Source organism: Phyllostomus discolor, chromosome 11, assembly GCF_004126475.2.
Source record: "Phyllostomus discolor isolate MPI-MPIP mPhyDis1 chromosome 11, mPhyDis1.pri.v3, whole genome shotgun sequence".
NCBI classification, from domain to species: Eukaryota; Metazoa; Chordata; class Mammalia; order Chiroptera; family Phyllostomidae; genus Phyllostomus; species Phyllostomus discolor.
The window spans coordinates 6,127,479-6,149,450 of NC_040913.2; the positions used below are offsets into that span (position 1 = coordinate 6,127,479).

At 49.2% G+C, this 21,972-nt stretch overlaps 1 protein-coding gene across 1 annotated transcript in view; it reads right to left on the minus strand.

Moving 5' to 3' along the window:
• Positions 1-277: 277 nt before the first annotated feature.
• Positions 278-21,972, minus strand: part of FAM124A (family with sequence similarity 124 member A) — a 42,873-nt gene continuing 21,178 nt past the window's right edge. Inside the window, exons 3-4 of the mRNA XM_028526919.2 lie at positions 17,695-18,428; positions 278-1,190 (exon numbers count right to left, since the gene is read on the minus strand). Coding sequence (XP_028382720.1) covers positions 381-1,190; positions 17,695-18,428 — 1,544 coding nt within the window. The 3' untranslated portion in view covers positions 278-380. The remainder of the gene's footprint in view (positions 1,191-17,694; positions 18,429-21,972) is intronic.

A 21,972-nucleotide genomic window follows, 5' to 3' on the forward strand; every position in this document is an offset into this window, starting at 1 on the left:
TCAGTGTCTTTCCCACATTCGACATTTTGGCTTTAACTGTTCCCCCCTCGCGGCGTGAAAAACTGCCAAATCAGCTCTGGCTGACTAGGTTTTCTTTTCATTGCAAATAATTGTATGAAGCCCTTAAACTGTATAAACGCACTACACCATCTCTCAAGTGGTATTGAGTATTCTAAAAATATATTTTACGACTTAAGCTTGAGGGTTTATTTGCATAAAAATGCCAGCATCTTCCTACCCAGTTCCTAGAATGGCGGGGGGGGGGGGGGTGGGGGGGCATGGCAGGGGTGCTAACGACCCGATGAATCAGAGAATTAGGCTCCAGACAGACCTGGGGAAGCCGAGCTGTGTGTCTGGGAAAGAGCCAGAGTAGAGGGTGTTCAGATGTAGAATTCCTCCGTGTCGCTGTCCCCGGGGCCAGCCAGTGCTGGGGGCGGAGCGACGTCTCTGCCAGTCCGCTGGGTGTTGCCAACACCTCCAGGGCGCTCTGAGGCCGACCCTGTGAGTGAGGGGGCGCCAGAAGCTGGGGGAGCAGCAACCCCTGTCGCCAGGGAGTGCGAAGGCCCTTTGGTGAAGAGAGGGAGGGACGCCCAGGGCGTCTCCGTGGTCACCCCACTCCCAGTGGGCATTGGTCCTGCTCTGGCACCTTTGTGCTCCGCCGAGCAGTGGCCGCTGCCGCCTCCCTCGGAGGGGGCGGGCGTTTCCCAGGCGCCGCAGAACCGGCTGGGTGCAGAGTAGGCGGAGACCACGGACAGGTCCGAGGAAGACAGCTGCAGGCCCGTGTCCACGTCCGTCTCCTGGGACCCCTCTAAGTCGTCGATGGAGAGGAGGTGGCCGTGTCTCCACTCCGGCGCCCAGTGCCCTGGGACACCCGTGCCCGACCGACTCCGCGGGACGTCCGCGCGGGCTGGGGAGGGGTCCTCTGTGGGCAAGCAGAACAAGGACTTGCTCCTCTGAAACACGGACTTGCCGGGGGCGCTGCCGGCCCGTCCGGCCAGTTCCTGCTGGTGCGGCGCGGGCAGAACCGGCTGGCTGGGCCCCAGGCGGGGGCTGTCCGGGAGGGGCCGCCGGCCGCCGCCAGGGGGCCGGCTCGGTGTGGAGGAGCTCGGGGAAGGCGCGCAGGCAGGCTCCCGCTCCGAGGGGTGGCGGGCTCCGCTGGGCGTAGGGCACTTCCTGTGCGCCCTCTGCGCCTGTAGGGGAAGAGGGCACATCCCGCTGGTCACTGGGAACTTGGAAGCTTCCAGCAATGTCGTGGCAATGCATCCACTCTCCAAACTCTAAAGCAAAGACAGAGGCAGCAGAGCTTGGGGTGATACCAAGGAGGGCCTAGGGGGAGAGCAGTCCCTTGTCACAGTGGTGAACCGCTCCCCAAGTCCAATGGGAGTGGAGAGCCACAGGAGAGAGGGCCCACCGAGAGGAGATAAGAATTACCCTTAAATGCAAAAAAAAAAAAAAAAAAAAAGCGTGAAAGGTCTTTCCCTCCGACCACAGCCTTGCTATCGGGAGAGTTACTGGGAGAGGATGGGGGCACTGCGGGCCGGGGGCGCACAGACAGTCTCGGATCCGGTTGACGGGACTCGACTCTAGCACCGCGTGACCACAGGGCCCTCCCACAGCGCCGCCCCGCGGCTGGGGCTCGGGGTGGTAAATCTCCAGTGAGTGAGGGGCCGTCAGGAGATCAGCGTTTCTTTACTTGCTCCCAGGAAGCCTTCCAGAGGCCGCACCCCTGAAAGCAAAGCTGTAATTTAGGACTGACCCCTGGGATGCCCCCGGGGGGGCGCGGGCTGGCAGTTGCACCCTGAACGCCTCACCCCTGTCCTCCTCTCTCCCCGCCCCACTGCGGCTCAGCAGGGGCCCCGTTCTGCTGAGTGAAGCTGGGGCCCTCTGTCGCGCCGGGGTCCGCTCCTCTCGGGTTCTTCCTCTGGTCTGGCTCCAAGCCCAGGCCTGCGGGGCAACCTGCCATCTCCAAGTTCCAGTTCAATAACGGACTTGGGGATAGTGGGTCTGGCTCTCTTTGGAATAGGGTCACCAGTCTGATTTATGGATCCCGGGTATAAAAACGTGTTCTGACTCAGTTTACCATGCGCAGACTGAGACCACCCCCTGCCCTACCCCCCCCACACCATCTCCCTGTTCAGCAGAAACCCGATGTCCCCACAGCCACTTGGGACATTCCGTTCAGTGTCACGTGCGTGTACTGAGTACCTGTTACAGGGAAAGGCGAGGAAACTGCAATGAGGAAGCCTCAGTCTGTGACCACGTGAAACTCAGGGTTCATTGAAAGGACAGAAGGAAAACGAAGTCACTCAGACAAGAGAATCGTGATGACAGGCACAACGATAGGGCTGCGAGGCAGAGGCCACCGGCACCCAGAGGGAGTGGACAGGACACTCCAGTGGAGGGGGTCCCCGTGAGCCTTCGAGATGAGCAGCTGTCCTCCGGGTGGCGGCACGGTGGAGAAGAGGCCAATGCAGAGGCTGAGGGGGCAGCGGGGGACTCGCCGGGGGCAGCAAGCAGCGGGGCTTCACTGGGGAGTCCAGGGTGCCCAAAGCAGGGGTGAAGAGGCGAGTTGGGAACAGAGTCCCCTGCTGGAGAAATCCACCCCTTCTTCTCCTTCTGCCCCGGGCCCTGTCCAGTCTTAGTTCTACTGCTTCTACACTGACCCTTCCTTTCACTGATTTCCAAGATCTTCATTTGCCTAATTCTAGGTATCTCATAATCCTGTAAACAGACTGGCCCATTCTCTCCGCCAACATCAACGGCTGGTCTTTTCCGCAGAGCTGCTCACACTGGTGTGCCTGAGCGCTGAATGGGTTATCAGAGGCGTGCCGAGACAGTCATCTTTTGAACCAGCCGCCTCTTGCACCACCTAAGTATGATCATTACAATTTTCTGTGCGCTCTTGGATGCGAAAAAGGTTCAGAGGGCGAGACACAGATCATTTTAAATCAGAAATGGTCTTAGCCCTCAAATTAACACTGCAGGGTGTAAGTGCGGTAAAGGGGGCCTCGGCGAGCACGTGAGCAGCACTGGGTGGGGCCTGTCGGGGCTCCAGGGAGGTGCAGCTGATGGTACTGAGGAGCCAGGCAGCTTGCGCCAGGGCAGAGGGGGCCTGCGCTGGGCCCTGCCCGTGCTCTCTAGCTCCACCCTGAGGCGGAAGGACAACTTGCAGAGGCCAAGGACGGGACCTTCTCACCTCGCCAGTCCCCTGGTGGTGGCTTCCAGCCTCTCCCATCTGCTTGTCTGACCTGGCCAGAAAGACTAACCGGATGCCGCAAAGGACTGGTGGTAGGTGTTTTGAGGAAACCCTCCCCCAGGGGACCCTTCCAGCGGGAAACGACACCCTGCGCCCTCCTCCCAGGAAGCCTCGCTGCGCCCCTGGCTTCTGGCGGTCTGGGCCGCCCTCCAGAGCTCCTCCGAGGGACAGCAGCAATGCGCCTCGGAGTGGCTTCCCTTCCTCCTCCGTGAGGCGGTGCAGGCTAGCTGGCTCGCTGCAGTCCAGCCGTTCCCTTCCTTGCTATTTATGGAACTTTTTCTAAGGCACGGAGAGCACTGCATAAATAAGTCTGCTAAAGGCACCCAGCCAGGGAGATCTGCTTATGTCCCTGCACCTCCTTCTCCCCCATCTCTGCCAATAGCCCCTGAAATGCAGTAATAGAGCCATGGGCTTCTCCTGCGACTTCAAGTGCACGCAGTTCGAGGCTGGGGAGGGAGGTAAAGAGGTCTGAGCCGAAGCACCTTTTCCAAGTTGCTGGGTGTCAGCGGGCTCATTCCTGGCGCGGGGAGAGAATCCCTGGTGAAGGTGGCTCTGCCCCTGTCCCAGCAGCCTTGGGGGGGTACCTCAGGTCATTCACGGTGTCTCGAGGTCGCTCAGGGTCAGTTCTCTCTCACCTTCACGCCCCCTCTTTTGAGGAAGGTCATTTCCTCTTGTTTTGCCCTTGACAGAAGCCGCCAGTGTGGCCTCGTCTGCTGTGTGAAGAGCCAGCGACGGGCCTTTTCACCCGGGGACTACCATAAGGGGCGGCCTGGAGCAACTGGGCAGCGGGCCCACGGGAGAAATCAGGTTTCTGTTTTACACACAAACATCCCATTTTGCTGGTCCTTTCGCTGTCTTCCGAGTAGTTTTCCTGGACCTACATTGTCTTTAAAAATATTTCTGAAGATTTTTTAATTTAAAAAGATTTACTTAAACTCTAGTAGACATGTAACATTGTATTAGTGTCAGGTGTACAACATCATTTGATGTTTGTACATGTTTTGAAACGATCACCACCATAAGGCTAGTTAACCCCTCACCATACATAGTTAAAATATTTTCTTATGAGAATTTTCAATCTGCTTAGCAACTTTAACATGCCATGCAGCCTTATTAATCATAGTCACCACGCTGTGCATTACATACTCAGGACTTTTTATTTTATAACGAGAAGCTGGTACGTTTTGGCCACCTTCACCCCCAGCCCCTGGCAACCACCAATCCGTTCTCTGTATCTATGAGTTAGGGTTTTTGCTTTTTTTTTTTTAATTCCACATGTAAGTGAGCAGATATTGTATTTGCCTTATTTCACCTAGCATAATGCCCTCAAGGTCCATCCACGTTGTCACAAATGGCAGGATTTCCTTCTTTTTTTATGGATGAACAAAATACCACTCCATATACGTCCCACGTTTTCTTCACCCACTCGTCCGTCGATGAACTCGTCGGTTGCTTCCATGTCTTGGCTATTGTAAATAATGCTGGAATGAACAGGAAAGGTGCAAGTATCTTTTTGAGTTTGTGTTTTCGTCTCCTTTAGATTAACACCCCAAAGTGGAATTTTTGGATAATACAGCAGTTCTATTTTTAATTTTTTTAAAGATTTATTTACTTTTAGAGAGGGAAGGGAGGGAGAAAGAGAGAGAGAAACATCAATGTGCAGTTGCTGGGGGTCATGACCTGCAACCCAGGCATGTGCCCTGACTGGGAATCGAACCTGTGACACTTTGGTTTGCAGTCTGAGCTCAATCCACTGAGCTACTCCAGCCAGGGCGATTTTTAATTTTTAAAGAAAGTTCCACACTGTTTTGCACAGTGGCTGTGCCAGTTCACATTGCCACCAACAGTGTGTATGGGTTAGTTTTCCCCACACCCTTGACAAAGCTCGCTGCTTCCTGTTTTACACCAGCCATTCTAACAGGCGTCAGGCGGCTGCCACTGTGGCCCAGGTTTGCTTACCCCTGACGACTGATGATTGAGCACGATTTCATGTACCCGCAGGCCACGTGAATGTCCTCAGTGGAAAAATGTCTATTCAGCTTCTTTGCTCATTTTTAAATCAAAGATTTTTTGCTGTTGAGTGATATGAATTGTTGATGGTTTCCTGTGACGTGCAGAAGGTGTTTAGTCTGATGTAGCCTCCACTTGTTCTTTCATTTGTCGCTTGAGCTTTTGGTGTCAAATCCAGAAACAACCATCCCCAAAAATTGATCTGCAGGAACTCACCACCTGTGTTTTATTCTAGAAGTTTTATTGTTTCAGGTCTTTAATCCATTTTGAGTTAATTTATGTATGTGTTGTAAGATAGTGGCCTATTTTCCCAAAACCTTTATTGAAGAGGCTGCTTCAATAGTGTTGCCTCCTTTGTTGTAAATTAGCTGACCATATACGCATGGGTTTATTTCTGGGCTTTCTATTCTGTTCTATTGATTGATGTGTCCGTTCTTATGCCAATACCATACTGCTTTGATTACTACAGCTTTGTACCATAGTTTGAAATCAGGAGGCATGGCACTTCCAACTTTGTTCTTTCTCAACATTGCTTTGACTATTTGTAGTCTTTGTTCTGTATGAATTTTAGAATTGTTTATTCTATTTCTCTGAAACATATCATTGGGATTTTGATAGACACTGCACTAAATCTATAGATTGCTTGGGATTATATAGGCATTTTTATAATATTTATTATTCCAATTCATGAGAATGGAATACCTCTCCATTCACTTGTGTTTTCTTCAATTTCTTTCATCAAAGTCTTGTATTTTTCAGTGTACATACAAGCATTTCAATTTGTTTAAATTTATTCCTAGGTATTTTTTATTCTTTTGATGTAATTATAAAGGGATTATTTTTCTTGTCTTTTTGATAGTTTTTTTCAGGGTGTAGGAACACAACAGATTTTTATATATTGATTTTATAATCTGCAACTTTACCGAATTTGTTCATTGTAACAATTTTTTAACATGGAGTAAAATTTTCATTATATATCATGTCACCTGCAAATAGTAATGTTATATCTTCTTTTAAACTGGATGCCTTTTATTTCTTTTTCTTGCCTAATGGCTCTGGCTGGGATTTGTAATACCATGTTGCATAAAAGTGGTGAGAGTTGAAGTCCTTGTCTTTTTTCTGATCTTAGGGGAAGAACTTGCAGTTTCTCACCGTGCAGTATGAGTTAGCTGTGGGGTTGTCGCATGTGGGCTTGAGATACTAACATACATTCCCTCTATATCCAGGGTCTGAGAGGGTTTTCCTTTATTATAAATGCATGTTGAATCCTGTCAAAAGTTGGTTTTGCATCTATTGAGATGACTGTATAATTTTCATCCTTTATTTTGGTGATGTAGTATATAACACTGATTGACTTGTGAATGTTGAACCATCCATATATCTCGGGAATAAAACCCACTTGGTTATGGTGAGTTATTGAATTCTTACTGCTGTTACTTTGTTGAAGATTTTTACATCTGTGTTAATCTGGAATACTGATTCGACATTTTCTTTTCTTGTGGTGTTCTTGTCTGGTTTTGGCAACAGGGTAATGCTGGAGGGTAAATTGAGAAGTGCTCCCCCCTCTTCTATTTTTTGGTTGAGTTTGAGAAAGACTAGCATCAGTTCTTCCTTAAATGTTTGGTAGAATCCACCAGTGAGGTCCTCTGGTCCCAGACTTTTGTTTGTTGGGGGGTTTTTGATTCCTGATTCAATTTCCTTACTAGTAAATGGTCTGTTTAGATTTTCTATTTCTTCATGATTCAGTCTTGGCAGGTTGGATGTTTCTAGGAACTGATCCATTTCTTCTAGGTTTCCAGTGTGTTGGCATATTCACTTATATCCATTGCATCTTTGTGATAACCATGTTAGCATCCCCTCTTTCATTTCTAGTTCTATTTGAGTCCTCTCTTTTTCTTGCTAGGGCTACCTAAAGCTTTGTCAATGTTGTTTATGTTTCAAAGAATCTGCTCTTACTTCTACTGATCTTTTTTATTGTCTTTTTTGGGTCTCCAGTGCATTTATGTCTGCTCTAATCTTTATCTCTATCTTTCTACTAAATTTTGGTTCATTGGTTCTTTTTTCTCTAGTTTCTTGGGGTGTAAAGTTAGGGTTAGGTTGTTTAACTGAGATCTTTTTTGTTTCTCGAGGTAGGCATTTATTGCCATGAACTTCTCTCTTAGACCTGGTTTTGCTGTATCCCATAAATTCTGTTAGGTCACATTCCTATTTTCGATAGTCTCAGGGTATTTCCTAAAGTTTCTCTTTTGATTTCTTCTCTGACCCCATTGATGGGCTGTTTGGTAGCGTGTTGTTTAATCTCCGTATACTTGTGAATCTTTCAGTTTTCTTCTTGTAACTGATGTCTGGTTTCATACTCTGGCGGCTGGAAAAGATGCTTGATCTGATTTCAATCTTCGTAAATTTATTAGGACCTGTTTTGTGGCCTAATATATGATAGTCATACCGTACTGCACGCTCTCTGCACTTCAGGGGCAAACCGCACCTTGCTGCCTGCCTGCCTCCCTGCACCGTGTTCCTGACCTTTGAGCCGACCCCTATAAAGGAACCTCCTAGGCTGGAAAAGGAAGCAATGGGCTGAAGTCCCAGCTGGGACTCTGCAGCTGTGTCCTCATTTGAGTCTTCACCGACCAATCAGGACCCTGCATTTTGGACAGTGCTTCTCTGAAGCTTTGGAGTCCTCATCTGCAGGCGAGTGTACACCAGTCAGGGACTCGGGACAGGCTCTCTTCTCCATGTAAGCCAGCTCCCCCTCTATCTCGGAGGAGCGTACTTCTCAGTACTTCCATCGGAGACTGCATTTCCCCGGCTGGAGCTGCGACACTGGCTGGAGCTGGGACATCATCTGAGCCTAACACTGCAGCTGGAGCTGTCTCTCTGCACCGGAGCGGAGCTGTAACGCCAGGGCCCCCTCGCCTTCACAGCTGTGTGTCCCATAGCCATGCGATGTCACTATCGACCTGTATCGCTATTGAGCTATCTCACAGCCATGCTCTTCCAGCCAAACTGTATCTCAACTGAGCTGTCCTACAGCTGGCCTGTCCCACAGCCACAGCTTTCCCAGCTGAGCTGTTTGCACTGAATGCGGGCTGTCTCCCCCTCCACCACACCCCAAACCGGGGACTCCTGCTGGTGTTGGGTAGATGAGGATGGCCTTTGGTGGACAGGGGCATGCTTCGATTCCTGTCTGTTTTCCTTTGTTTATATAGGCCTTTGCTTTGGGTGGCCATGAGGCTTACAAAAATAACTTACATTTTAAACAGTCTATTTTAAGTTGTTAAAACATTTGAACACATGATAAAGCGCTGCATGTTTACTCTTCCCCATGTCCTTTAGTGCTGAGGTCACAATTTACATCTTTTTACCTTGTGTATCTACTAACAAACTTACAGCTGTAGTTATTTTTACTATTTTTATCTTTTAACTTCCATGTTAACATTATAAGTGATTAACCCCTCCCCTTCATGACATTAGGTTATTCTGAATTTTACTATATATTTACCCTTACCAGTGAGACTTTACTTTCATGCATGAGTCCTGCATGTCCCCTGAATGTTTATTTTCAGCATAATTTATGAAGCACCCTGCCATTGACTGTGAAACACAGGGGTAGGCCGGAGTCTTGTTTATATGAATGAAGGATCATCAGGAGTTGGTTAAATATCACCGATTTAAGGCTTTTGAAAAGAGAAATAGTTCAAGGAATGTATTTTAGAAGCAGCTGACAAATAATTAGCAGCAACTTAAAGAATGCCATTTTTGAAGTTAGAATGAAAAGGAATCAGGAAGGCCTGTGTGAGCAGTGGAACATGGTAAAACAAACCAATACCCTCATTTAGGGAGTCTCAGAAGGAGAAAAGGAGAGAAAGGGACAGAAATGTAATTTAAAGAAAAAATGGCTGAATATGTCCCAAATCTGGGGACAGATATGGCCATCCAGGTATAGGGAGATAAAATACCCCCAAACAGGTTCAATGAAAGAGATCTGCACTGGCATACATCACAATCAATCTCTCAAAAATCAAGAGCACCAAGAGAATCTTGAGAGCCGCAAGAGAGAACAGGGTCATCACGTACAAAAGAACCCCGACGAGGCTGAGCAGACTGCCCTGCAGTCACCCCGCGGGCCAGCAGAGGGGGGAGACATTCAGAGTGCTCAGAGCAGGAAACCTCCCCCAACAAGACTTTGCCCAGCAGGGCTGCCCTTCAGAAAGGAAGGAGCGGGATGCACCAGACAGAAGCTGGGGGGACTGATCACCACTAGGCCTGCCCTCCGAGACATGCTAAAGGGAGGTCTTTAAGCTGAAACGAAAAGTTGCTTACTAGCAGAAAAAATGTATTAAAATGTAAAATACATGGGTAAAGGTGAACACACAGTTAAATTTAAAGTACTCTAATACTGCAGTGGTGGTGTGAAAATCTCTCTAAAATCTTGCACATGGCTCAAGAGACAAGAATGTGGAAAATAATAGCTATAATATGTTAATGAACATAATATAAAAAGATATAATTTGGGATATAACATAAATTTCGGGGAGAGACAAGTGAATGGGTACAACTTTCTTATGCATTTAGTTATAACTATAAGACATAAAAGCCTGTTGGTAAGCACTGAGCAAAAACCTATCATAGATTCAAAAACAATAAAGAAAAAAAATCAAAGCAAACCACTACAAAAAAAATCAACTCCAAAGAAATTTGGTAAGAAAGAAGAAACTAAAGAAGAAACAATCAGAAAGCAGTGAACAAAATGGTGATAGTAAGTCCTCTGTTATTACTAATTATGTTAAATGTAAATAGACTACATTCTTCAATGAAAAGAACACAGACTGGCTGAATGGATAAAACACGTTAACTACAAAAGACTAACTTAATCATCAGGGACACTCACAGGCTGGTCACGTGAATGGAGGGTAAAAGATATTTACAGCACGTGGGAAGCAAAGAGAGCAGGGGTAGTTCTATCAGACAAAACAGATGTGAAGTCAAACTGCAACAAGAGACAGAGAGGATCATCATATACTAATAAAGAGGTCAATTCATCAGGACAATATAAGTGTAACCGTCTACGCACCCAACATTGGAGCACCTAAAATATTAAACAATTATTAACAGATCTGAAGGAAATAGGTGGCAATGCAGTTACAGTAGGGGGCTCAACTATGCTATTTTCAACAATGTGCAGCTCATGCAGAGAGACAATCAGTAAGGAAATAGGTCTCAAGGACACTTCAGACCAAGCAAAGCTAACAGACACATGCTGAGCACGCCACCCAATGGCAGCAGAACACACGGTCTTCTCAGGTGCGCACAGAACACTCCCCAGGACAGAGCACACGAGAGGTCGCAGGACGTGTCTCAGTAAAGCTCAGAAGACTGAAATTACACCAAGCATCTGTTCCAACCACAAGGGTATAAAAGTCAGAATCGGTAACAGGAGGAAAGCTAGAAAATTCACAGATCTGTGAAGATGAAATAATACCCTCATGAAAAAGCAGTGGGTCAAAGTAGAAGTCAAAAGGGGTACCAAAAATATCTTGAAAGAAATGAAAATAAAAGCACAACATATAAAAATCTATGGGGTATAGTAAAAGCAGTTCTGGCAATAAACAGCTCAAATACATGATCTCAATTTGTATTTCAATGAACTAGAAAAAGGAAAAACTAGGTCCAAATTTAGAAGGAAGGAAATAACAAAGATCAGAGCAGAAATGAATGAGAGACTAGAAAAACAAAAGATCAATAAAACTAAGAGCTGGTTTTTTAAAAGATAAACAAAATTGACAAACCTTTAGCCAGGTTCACAGAGTGAGGACTCAAATAGGATCAGAAACGAAAGATTACAGCCAACAGCACAGAGATACAAAGTCATATGAGACTCTTATGAACAATTATATGCCAATAAACTGGATAACATAGAAAAAACTAAATTTTTAGAACCATAACCTACCAAGACCAAATCATGAAGAAATTAAAAATCAAAACAGGCCAATAATGAGTAAGGAGATTAAATAAGTAATCAAGCTTCCCCTCCCCCACAAAAGCCCAGGACCAGATGATTTACTTTGGTGAACTGTACTAAACATTTAAAGAAGAATGAATGCCAATCCTTTTCAAACCCTTCCCTCAACCTCGAGCAGAAGGGATATGTTCTCTCAAAGATCAGCTATGGACCCGACAGGCCTCCAGCTCTCTCACGGGAGGGAGGTGTGGATGGGGTTCTGGTTCTGCTGGCCTGGGCCACCCGGCCGGCCCGGAGGAGGGAAATGGCTGGTTTCCCAGCTGGTGCTTCTCCGAACTCCAAGTGTGAGGTCCTTAGCACTTTCTGTGTTTCTCAACACCTACTTCCTACCATTAATTCAGGGATAAGTGGGCACCCGGCTCCACTGTCTGACATAAATAAACAAGAGTGGGTTATCAAAAGGCCGAGCTAGCTCCGCCCATCAGAAAAGGAGCCACACCTACGGATGAGGCAACGTCAAGGGGTCAGGTCTACTAAACATCTTCCAAACCCTCCGGCAGGCCTGGCCGACCTGACACTACTGCCGGTCAGCACGGTGGTCCCCCCAGGCTGCCCAGTGAGTGCAGGATCAGTGAGTGCCTGCATTTGCTGCAACAGACCCTGGCCGGCTCCTCCAGACCAGGCTGCCATAAAATCCTGCTGCGAGGAGCAGACACTGGAGCAGAATTTACTGTAGGAAACAGGCCAGTGTTTTGTGATCCTGCCTGCCCCTAAGAATCACCCGGGAAGCTCTGAAACAACAGCCCACTCCGGAGCAAACACTCCAGAGCAAGTGAAACAGTGTCAGGGTTGGTCCCAGGCATCCGTGGAAAGGCATCCCAGGCGATGACGTTCCTGGGCAGGCAGTGCCAGGCGGGGGTGGTTCAGGCCAACTTCCGGATTTCCTCTCATGCCTAGCATCCTCCCTCTTGTGCCTGGGGCATGGACCTCTTTTTAGTGCTACTAAAAGGGGTATTCTGAATGGCTAGGGAGTATATCTTTTCATGACTAGATATGCTTCAGATTGGTGCAGCCACTGTGGAAAGCATTATGGAGTTACCCGCCCCCCCCAATCCAAATTAAAATTAAAAATGCAACTGCCTTATGACCCAGTAATCTCACTCTGGGAATGTATCCTAAGCATCCTGGAACACCAATCAGAAAAACGTAAGTACCCCTGCATTCACTGCAGTGTTATCTACAGTAGCCAAGTTGGGGAAGCAGCCCTTGTCCGTCATTGGATGAGTGGATAAAACAGCGATAGTATATTTATACAATGGAATGCTACTTGGCTGCAAAAAAAAAAAGAAAAAAAGAAAATTTTACCGTTTTCAGCAGCCAGCATAGGTGGACCTGGAGAACATTATGCTGAGTGAAGTAAGCCAGTCTGGGAAAGACAAATACCCTATGATTTCATTCATGTGTGGAATCTAATGAACAAATTGAATTAACAAGTAAAATAGAGACAGACTCACAGACAGAGGGCAGGCCGACAGCTCTGGAGGGGCTTTAGGGGGGCTTGAGGGATTAAGCAAAAATGAAAAAAAGAAAAAGAGAAAGAATCACGGACACAGACAACAGTGTGGTGATTGTGGGGCGGGGGAGGGGGCATAAGGGGTCTAAATGGCAGTGGGAAAAAATACAACAACCATAAAATAAAGTTTTGAGCGAGAGAAAAAAAGAAAAAATACGATACAAAACGTCTCACTCTCTCTGTGATGCAAACTCTTGCCATCGCTCAGATCCCGGAATCTGAGATTCTGAAGAAGCCGTGAAAACCCACTCAGACCGCTGAGCCTGGCCCAGCCTGCACTGAGCACACTGGCGGGAGAGGCGGGGGAGTCCACGGGAGTGGGCTTGTCTCCGAGTCTGACTCTGGCCCCCCGCTGTGTTAATTAGATTAGCATTCACCCCCCACCCCCCGCCCCCCTTGCTCCATACAGTTATTTTGGCCAAAGTACACTGAAGTTGTGCTCTCAATTAACCTTTGTCTGGAAAATGATATGGATCATGGAAATTCTGAAGACGGAGTTTCCACCGCCGCGTTCCCCTCTCAACAATCTTTTACTTTTTTTTTCTTATCTGCAAATCTATTTTAATAATAAAACTTGCTTTGTGGCCTTGAATTCTCATCAGTTTTAACCAGCGCTGTGGCCTCCAGAAGGCTCCCCTTACAGCATTGTCTGCCTCCTTGTTTAAAACAGAGAACTATTGACTATGTTTGCAACACTTGTGCCAGGAGCAAGGCTGCCTCCCTCAGAGGAGATCAACTCGCTGCCCCGCAGAACAAAGACCCGGGCTGAACAGAATCTCCGTCAGACCTCTTTGGGGGCGCTCAGACGTCATCGTCACTGCAGACACTGAAGACCAAAGACTGGTCTAATCTTGTCCGTGAATCTGCCTCGCTGGGGAGAAATGCTAGCTGTCCAGGTTATTCTTGTCGTCACAATGCCTCTGCTCAGCAGGGAATTGAGGACAGCACCTCCAGGTTTGGTGGGTTAATAAGAAGCATGCCAGGCATATGTCAAGAACTCACTATCATTTCTCCTCATATCCTCAGGTGCTCTCCTGGCCAGCGAGCTCTCCTGCTCTCAGTGCTCTCAGGTGTGGCCTTTCTTGGGTGGTTGAAAAGAAAGCAAAAATATTAAAAAAAAAATTCTGTCTTTGAAGTGCTTACTATTCAAGACACAGATGCATCCCCAGCTGGTGTGGCTCAGTGGACTGAGTGCCAACCAGAGAACTAAAGGGTTGGTGGTTCAATTCCCAGTCAGGGCACATGCCTGGGTGGTGGGCCAAGTCCCTGGCAGGGGGTGCACGAAGGCAACCACACATTGATGTTTCTCTCCCTCTCTCTCTCCCTCCCTTCCCCTCTGTCTAAAAATAAAATAAGTAACATCTTAAAAAAAAAAGACATAGATGCAGAGACAGAAGGACCTAAAGATGGGACAACTTGATAGCTATGCAACGAACATGTCCATTAACTTAAGCACCTTCACTGCAGACAAGATTGGAGGCAATGTGTACATCCTTCTCCAGGAGGAGCCGTTTCAGGCTTGTGTTTTTAGATGGGGCAACAATGCGACATGTCGTCGGTTGGCCGTTGGCTGGGAGAATTGCAAAGTACTGGGACCTGCTGCGGTGCCAGGACCTGCTGCAGAGGACCACTGAGGACATGGCCCAGACCCCCTGTTCTGTGGGACCCGGGGGAGCCCTGGGTAAAGAGGCCCTCTCTCGGAAGGCCGCCGGCGAGAGTGGCCCCCTGGACTGCCTCTCGCACGGCCTGGACCCGCCCAGCCCTGTAGCCGGGTCCTCGGGCCTGCCACTGTCTTACCAACCAGGTCTGACTCACATTTGGATTAGCTCTGGGTGGGGTTAAATGAGCCTTCCATTAGCCATCACTCAGTTACAATTCCGGAATACCAGCGTGGGTTTTCTGACCTGCTTTTGTGCACAGAAAAATATCCAAAAGCTACTCTTGAAAAATTAATATCCAACTAATTAAAGTTACCAACATCAAGCTCATTTCTTCCTTAAATTTACTAAGTTCAACACTCCAATCTCATTACTAACAAATCTAGCAAAATGTTAGCAATTCACACATTTGTAAAAGGGCTCCTTCAGCTTAATTAACTAATTTCCTTTAATAAACTATTGATTTTCTTTTTTAAGTTAATTCAGTGGTCTGATAAACAAAACTTTTAAAGTACTTAAATAACTTTTGTAAATATAATCCATTCAACATGGCAAATACTGAATCCTCTTACATGTTTCCATGTTAAAAATTTACTAAAGCTCACCCTTATATTCCTCAACCTAAAACGGTGAATATCAGTCAATTCATTTAAAATTGGAAGCACACGTTGACCTCTTGTTTTAACAGACCAAATTCCTTGAAACACAGCAAGTTCAATTCAATTCTGTTCTATTCTATTCTACTTTACTTTTTTATTTTTATCGTATTTTTCCATTACCGCTTTCTCCCCCAGAGATGTCTGTGTTTCGGACTTGGATTTTTTTTTCCCCCCCAAACAATGAACACCGGGTTTCTCTTTCTGCTTTGGCTTCTAGGAAGCTCAGCCCTCCACCCCCAGTTCCTTTCTCTCTGCCCCTGTCTACATGCTTCCTGATCTTTTGGTCAGGATAAGTATCCTGAAATATATATTCACTTAAAACGTTTTTAGAAATAAGGCAGTATATAACTCAAAAAATGCCAAATCAGAAAATGTTGAAGAAATAAAAATAAAACTAAATAGCCTTTGTATATAACATTCTCAATATGTTGACCCGAGAGAGGCTGTTGACTTGCCTCCTGCCCTAAGCAGAGGAGAGGTATTTGCAGGCTCCGGCAGAATGTCTGTCGGAACCAGGGCCCTCCCACCCTGCCCCCACTTACAAGTGGTTGAGTCTGAAGCCCATTCAGAAAAGTCTCCTTGGCCACAGGAGAGCCCCGCTGTGGGACCCCACGGCGTCTCACTGTGTTCGTCAGTCACTTGAGCCAGGGGCTACACAATGCCCTCGTATTTAGCGGGGTACGCTCCCTTTTTCAGGGCTGCGGGGAGGTCCAGGGGGCAGGGTGGGGGGCAAAGAGGCTGGGGACCATTCAGCTCCTTTCTGCTTGGAGCAGGACTAGCAAGTCCAGCCCTTTTCTTCCTCCGAGGGACAGTGACCCCGGAGAGCGCAGTCTCTGCCTGACCTGCCGGCAGGCGGAGTCACGCTGGGTCTCCCGGGAGCCGGGGTGGCATGGTGGCACGTGAGACAACGGCTGTCAGCGGCAAGCGGGCAGAGGTCCCTGTGCGACAGGCCCGGGGTTTGCCCAGGCTCTGCCTCCCGCTGCTGCCTGCCCCTCTCCTTGGCTGAGGCCCTTCATGCCTTCCCTGTCTTTTCAGGGTCCACACAGCAGAGGGAGGGGTGGCAGCCGGGGGTCGCCCAGAGAGTAGGGTGAGGGCCCCTGCCTCGGGCCTGGGACTTGCTGGTGACCACTGGCCCCAGCAGGGGCCAGAGGGGCCAGGAGCCCCCTCCACTCCCCTGTGGTGGGGGGACGGTTCTAGACGAGAGGCCAGCTGGTGTCTGCAATGGGGGGCTATGTTTTTTTAAGAGCAGGTGTTTGCTGAGAGCCTGCGGTGAGCGGGCACTCCGACAGGTGCACTGCTCCATGTGAACGGGACCGTCACACCTGCGCCCTTCCAGGCCTCCGTGGGAAGCACGTGATTTCCTTAAGGTGACAGAAGTCCAAACGAGGGGAACCCGGACCCTCTGGGGGGGCCAAGCTCCACACACCTGAGTGCGAAGGAGGAGACAGAAGCCCTTTCCACAATGTTCTGGAGGGTCCCAGGCCTCACTCGCTCAGCATGAAGCCGAGAATCAGGTGAAAAGTTCTTTGAAGTCAGAGTAACCTTTGACCTTCCATTTGGGAGGGGAAAGGTGGGTGGCGGGAAAGAGAAAACCAATCAAAAGGCCTGAAGCCCATTTAGCAAGTTTCCTTTTGTACATTTTTTGGGATAAATGAGGAAGAAAAAGTGAAAAAAAATTTAACAGGAAATTGACACATACATGTTATGTGACAAAAACAATGGGAGAAAACGTACCAATGTGCTCTGGTACGGTGGGAGTAGGGGAGTGATTTTTTTAAAAATTCTAATTTCCCCCAAAATTGGGGGTAGTTTGGTTTTATTTCTTATAAAAATATTAACAGGGGAAGGAAATTCACTGGAAATTTCCTTAGAACGTGTCCACTGACCTTTCCCTAAGCCTAATGAGACCAGAAGGCCAAGAGCCATCACCTTCTCCTTAAAGCGTTTAGGAGGAGGTCGCTTTTCACGTGATCACTGGATTCCAACAACTCTCTGCCGCGCCCGGGAAGGGCGGACGGTCAGGCGGCACCAGAGCGAAGGAGAAAACAGGTCCCTTCTCTGCTGAGTGGAATATTATCCCCAATTTTCACAGATGCGTTTCCCTGAAGTTCCTTTGTGTGTGTGTGGCGGGGGGGGGGGGGGGGGGGACACATTGGTAAAGCTCCCTAAGCGTGAGGGATACGTTCAGAAATCTTTCACAGCAAGCACCCCGGGGTGTAAGTGCCTCTGTCATCTCCAGGAGCCGCGCGCATGTAGGGGTGCGCCGGCACAGGCGGGCGAAGAGGTGGGGAGAGGGGGTGGGGCTGGCAGTCGCTTGCCTGAGGCACGTGGCCACGACCCTACAGTGAAAAGAACACACCGAAAGCGCCCTGCTCTGCGGTTTAGGTACCCCACGGACGCCTTGATCCAGCCGGAGGCCGCGGGTCCCTTCTTTTTCTGACCTCGTGGCTCCGTAACGGGTGCTCACTCGGGGTTCTAGCAGACAGAGCCAACCCACTTTTCCCCTTTTCCCGCGAACAGGCAGGGAGCCAGACACAGACGGACCCCCCCACCCCCACCCCCGCCGCCCAGGGTACCTGCAGGAGGATCCTGTTCCCGTCGTGGTCCTCCGTCTGCCAGCGGCCCTCACTGATGGGGCTGCAGGGGTGGGGCAGCAGGGGCACCAGCTCGCCCAGGTCCCTGACGCGGAACTCCAGCACGGCGCAGTCCGTGGGGGCCGGGCTCTGGTCGCCGGGCAGCCTCTTGAGCGAGAACTGGATGTCCACCTCCAGGTTGGAGAAGATGGGGAAGATGCAGAAGTCCTTCTTCCGCTGGCTGGGGCTGCGCCGGAGGACCAGCTCGTAGAACTTGAGGCTGTCGGCGTAGTGGTCGTGGCGGCAGTAGACGGTGAAGCGCACGATCTCGCGGCCGTAGTGCACGGGCCGGACGGCCCACAGCGGCGTCCCGGGCGCCAGCGTGAAGAAGTCCTGGCTGCCCGGCAGGTAGGGCAGGAGCCTGCCGGGCACGCGCTCCGTGTGGTGGTGGCGCCAGGGCGGCCGCCGCAGCGCGCGGTGCAGCCGCAGGATGCGCTCTTCGCCGAAGTCCTCCTGCAGGAACAGAAGCACGGCCAGCGCGGGCTGCGTCCCCCGCGGGGCCCTCCGCCGGCGCCGGGCCGCCCTGCGTTCGGAGACCCGGAACAGCTGCAGGTCGGGGTGGATCCAGGCCAAGACCTTGTCGATGGCCTCCTGCAAGGGCCGGGATTCCCCCGGGTCTGCGATTATGTGGATGCTCACCAGGAAAGGGTCCTGCGCCTCCTCCACAGAAAGCTCACCTGGAGGCACAAAAAGAGAAGCAAACAAACAAAAAAACCCCAAATGGCGACTCGGTCATTCAGGTGTCCCGCGATGACATGCAAAGCCTCGGCGGGGAGAGAAGCTACATTGTAACTGAACTGGCTCCACGATCGTTATGATGTTCTGATCCCAACCAAGTTCCTGCGCAAAAGCTCCGGCTGCAGGGCCCCAGCAGCCGCGGGCTGAAGAGCCAGCCGTCGCAGTGAATGGCTCCCACCTGAGCCGGGTCAGGAAACCCCGGCTGCTGCTCTTCAGCAGGTTGAACCTATTTTCCATCAGCAGCAGAAAGTCGAGTCTCCGTGGACTCGGGAGGGGTAACAGGCCCCACGGAGAAGGTGCTGCAGCATCGAGTGCACACCGTTCAGTATTATTTCCCCGAGGAATTGCAGCGCCTCACCCCACAAATGTTTCTGTGTCCCCGCACTCCTTTGGTTTGCTTATTTCATTGGTTTATTTTTTCATTCGTCTAACACATATTTACGGAACCCTTTGTTCCTGCTCTGTGCTGGGTGCTGTGCTAGGCACACGCTCTGAATGACGGATCAAACCCCAGCTGTCCAGGCCACCTGCCAACAGTGTCCTGGTCACCTCGTGGCTGGACACACAGGGAAGGGCAGTTCAGGGACAGGCACAGAGTTCGAGTTTCCCAGCTTACCAGGGGCATGGTTGGGGGCGGGGGTCTCAGGTCCGCACCATTGCTGCCTGTGACCCGCCACCTTCAGGCCTCTCCTCCGGCCATGTCCACCCAGAAGCCCGTGTGGCCTAAATGGGCCAGTGACCCTCCCTGTGTCCTCGGGCAGGGCATCTAGAAGCTTCAGTTCCAAGTGAGAAGCCAACTGTTTAACAGGGCGACACTTTTCAATGGGGTGAACGGTTTGCTGGCCACCCCAGCATATTTATAATTCATAAATATTCCGCATATTTTATCAAGTAACCTGATAAAAGTCTCGCTCTTTGGAAAGATGTGCTCTATTTGCATTTATATAAGCTTTATGACTTATCCAGGGGCAGTCAAGAAATCTTTTTATTCACTCACTTATTTATTTTATTTTCTTCTCATGGGCGAGTGAGAAGTGTGATGGAGTTTTGCTGCGCTCTGCCAAACTCCACAGAAATGATATAAGGAAAATAATGCTTTGCTCAGACGCATACTTACCGAGCATCTCCTTGGCGGCACATACACTGCCCCCCTGCTAGGAATAGGCACAGTCATACTCTTACCGGACCATGGTCAAGGCCAATGTTTTATGAAATCACAGTATGAAGCTCATTTGTAAGACACTGAAGTTGTATTTCAACACCCTCCTTTACTACTATGAGATGCTTTTCAAATCAGCTGTTTTACTGATAGAACTTGAATGGCATGCTTTCTTTTCTTTTTTCATTTGTAACAATATTATTTCATTTATATTTTTTCCATTGCCATCTATCACCCCATACCCTCTGCCACTTCCACCAGCCCTCTCCCCTCTGCAATCACCACGCTGCTGCCCGTGTCCAGGAGTTCCCTCTCCCTCTTCTCTTTTGCTCAGTGCCTCCAGCCCCCACCATCCCCCCAACCCCCTCAGAGCTGTCAGCCTGCTCTCTGCCTATGGGTCCGTCTCTATTTTGCGTGTTAGTTCAGTTTGTTCGTTAGATTCTGCACATGAGTGAAATGATATGCTACTTGTCTTCCTCTGACTGGCTTGTCTCACTTAGCCTAATGTTCTCCAAGTCCACCAAGGCTGTCTCAAAGGGCAAAGTTTTCTTTTTTGCTGCCAAGTAGTGTTCCACTGTGTAAATGCACCACAGCTGTTTTATCCACTCATTTACTAATGGGCCCTTGGGCTGCTTCCAAATCTTGGCTATTGCAAGTAGTGTTGCAAAGAACATAGGGGTGCAAACATTCTTTTGAATTAGTGACTTGGGTTTTTTTGGATAAATTCCTAGAAGTGGAATCCCTGGGTCAAATGGCAGTTCCATTTTTAACTTTTTGACGTAACTCCATACTGCTCTCCACAGGGGCTGCCCCAGTCTGCATTCCCACCCACAGTGCACAAGGGTTCCCCTTTCTCCACGTCCTGGCCAGCACTTCTTGTGTGTTGACTTATTGATGATGGCCACTCTGACAGGTGTGAGGTGGTATCTCACTGTGGTTATGATTTTCACTTCTCTGATGATGAGTGATGTTGAGCATCTTTTCATATGTCTGTCAGCCACCTGCATGTCCTCCGGAGAAGTGTCTGTTCAGGTCCTTTGCCCATTTCTTAATTCGATTGTTTGCTTATTTTGGTGGGGAGTTTTAAAATTTCTGTATAAATCCTGGATAGTAACCCTTCTAAGTTGCAACAGCAAATAGGTTCTCCCACTCAGTGGGCTGTCTTACTGTTTCGTTGACGGTTTTCTTCGCTGAGCAAAAACTCTGTAGTTTGATGTGGCCCCATTTGCACGTTTTTTCTTTTGTTTTCCCTGCTTGAGGGGATATATGAGAATATAAACTGCTATGAGAAGCGTCAGATTTTACTGCCTATATTACTTCTACAATTTTTACGGTTTCAAATCTAACATTTAAGACTGAGGTCGGTTTGGGTGCCGACCTCAGACACCCACAGACACGTGGGACAAGCCACCCAGCGAAGCTCGGTGTGCCTCAGCTGACCCACAGCACACGGGAAGTAACGAATGATCGCCGTTTTAAGCCACTGTCTGGGGGTGGTTGTCACCCTGCAATAGTACAGATGCAGGCAGAGTCTTCGGGTGTACGGAAGAGGCCTGGATGCAGGAGCTATGTAGGAGGCTCACCTGACAGCCATGTGGCCTGTGTGTGTGGGGGGGCAGGAAAAGCAGGAGAGGAGTACACCTTGATACTTCCAGCTTGATCAACTGGCCTGACGTTGACGCCTCACCGAGCTAATAAATATCGAAAGAAGGGCAAGTCTGCGGGAAGGACAAGAAGGTCCACTTTGGCCAGAGGTGTCTGAACGACTTGTAGGAGAAAAGTCCTGTTGGCCACGGGACCTGCGTGTCGCTCAGGCGATGGGCTGAATTTAAAGACGGGCAGTTACCTTTGGACCACATTCCCGCCTTTATGCAGCTGTCTCATAAACGTGCGCCCCCATATTCATCTGAGTCGGGGAAACTCATCATGGTGGCTTGAAAGGCAACCTGAACTCATGGATTATCCTGTTCCTTTTCTTTGCTTGCTCTTTCTGCTCACCTGGCCACTTGCTTTCTCGGTGAACATTACTGGCATCCCCAGCAGCAGAGGTGCAGGAGACACAAGCGCGGTGAAGCGCCAACCAACCACTGAGATCCTCCGTCAGTCAGGAACTCCAGTGGAGAGAGGCTGGAGGAGCCTTCTCCACTCTGTGGAGAAGATACCACAATCATCTAAAATTCAGGCTTCGCTTTTCCACGGTGCCCTGGTCTCCCCACAGCGGGGACACATGACTTTACCAAACAGGAATGGTCGCTCGTGGGAGAGGAGAGGGGGCAGAAAGGCCTTGCGCACGTTCCGGACAAAATGTACTTGAGATTACAGAC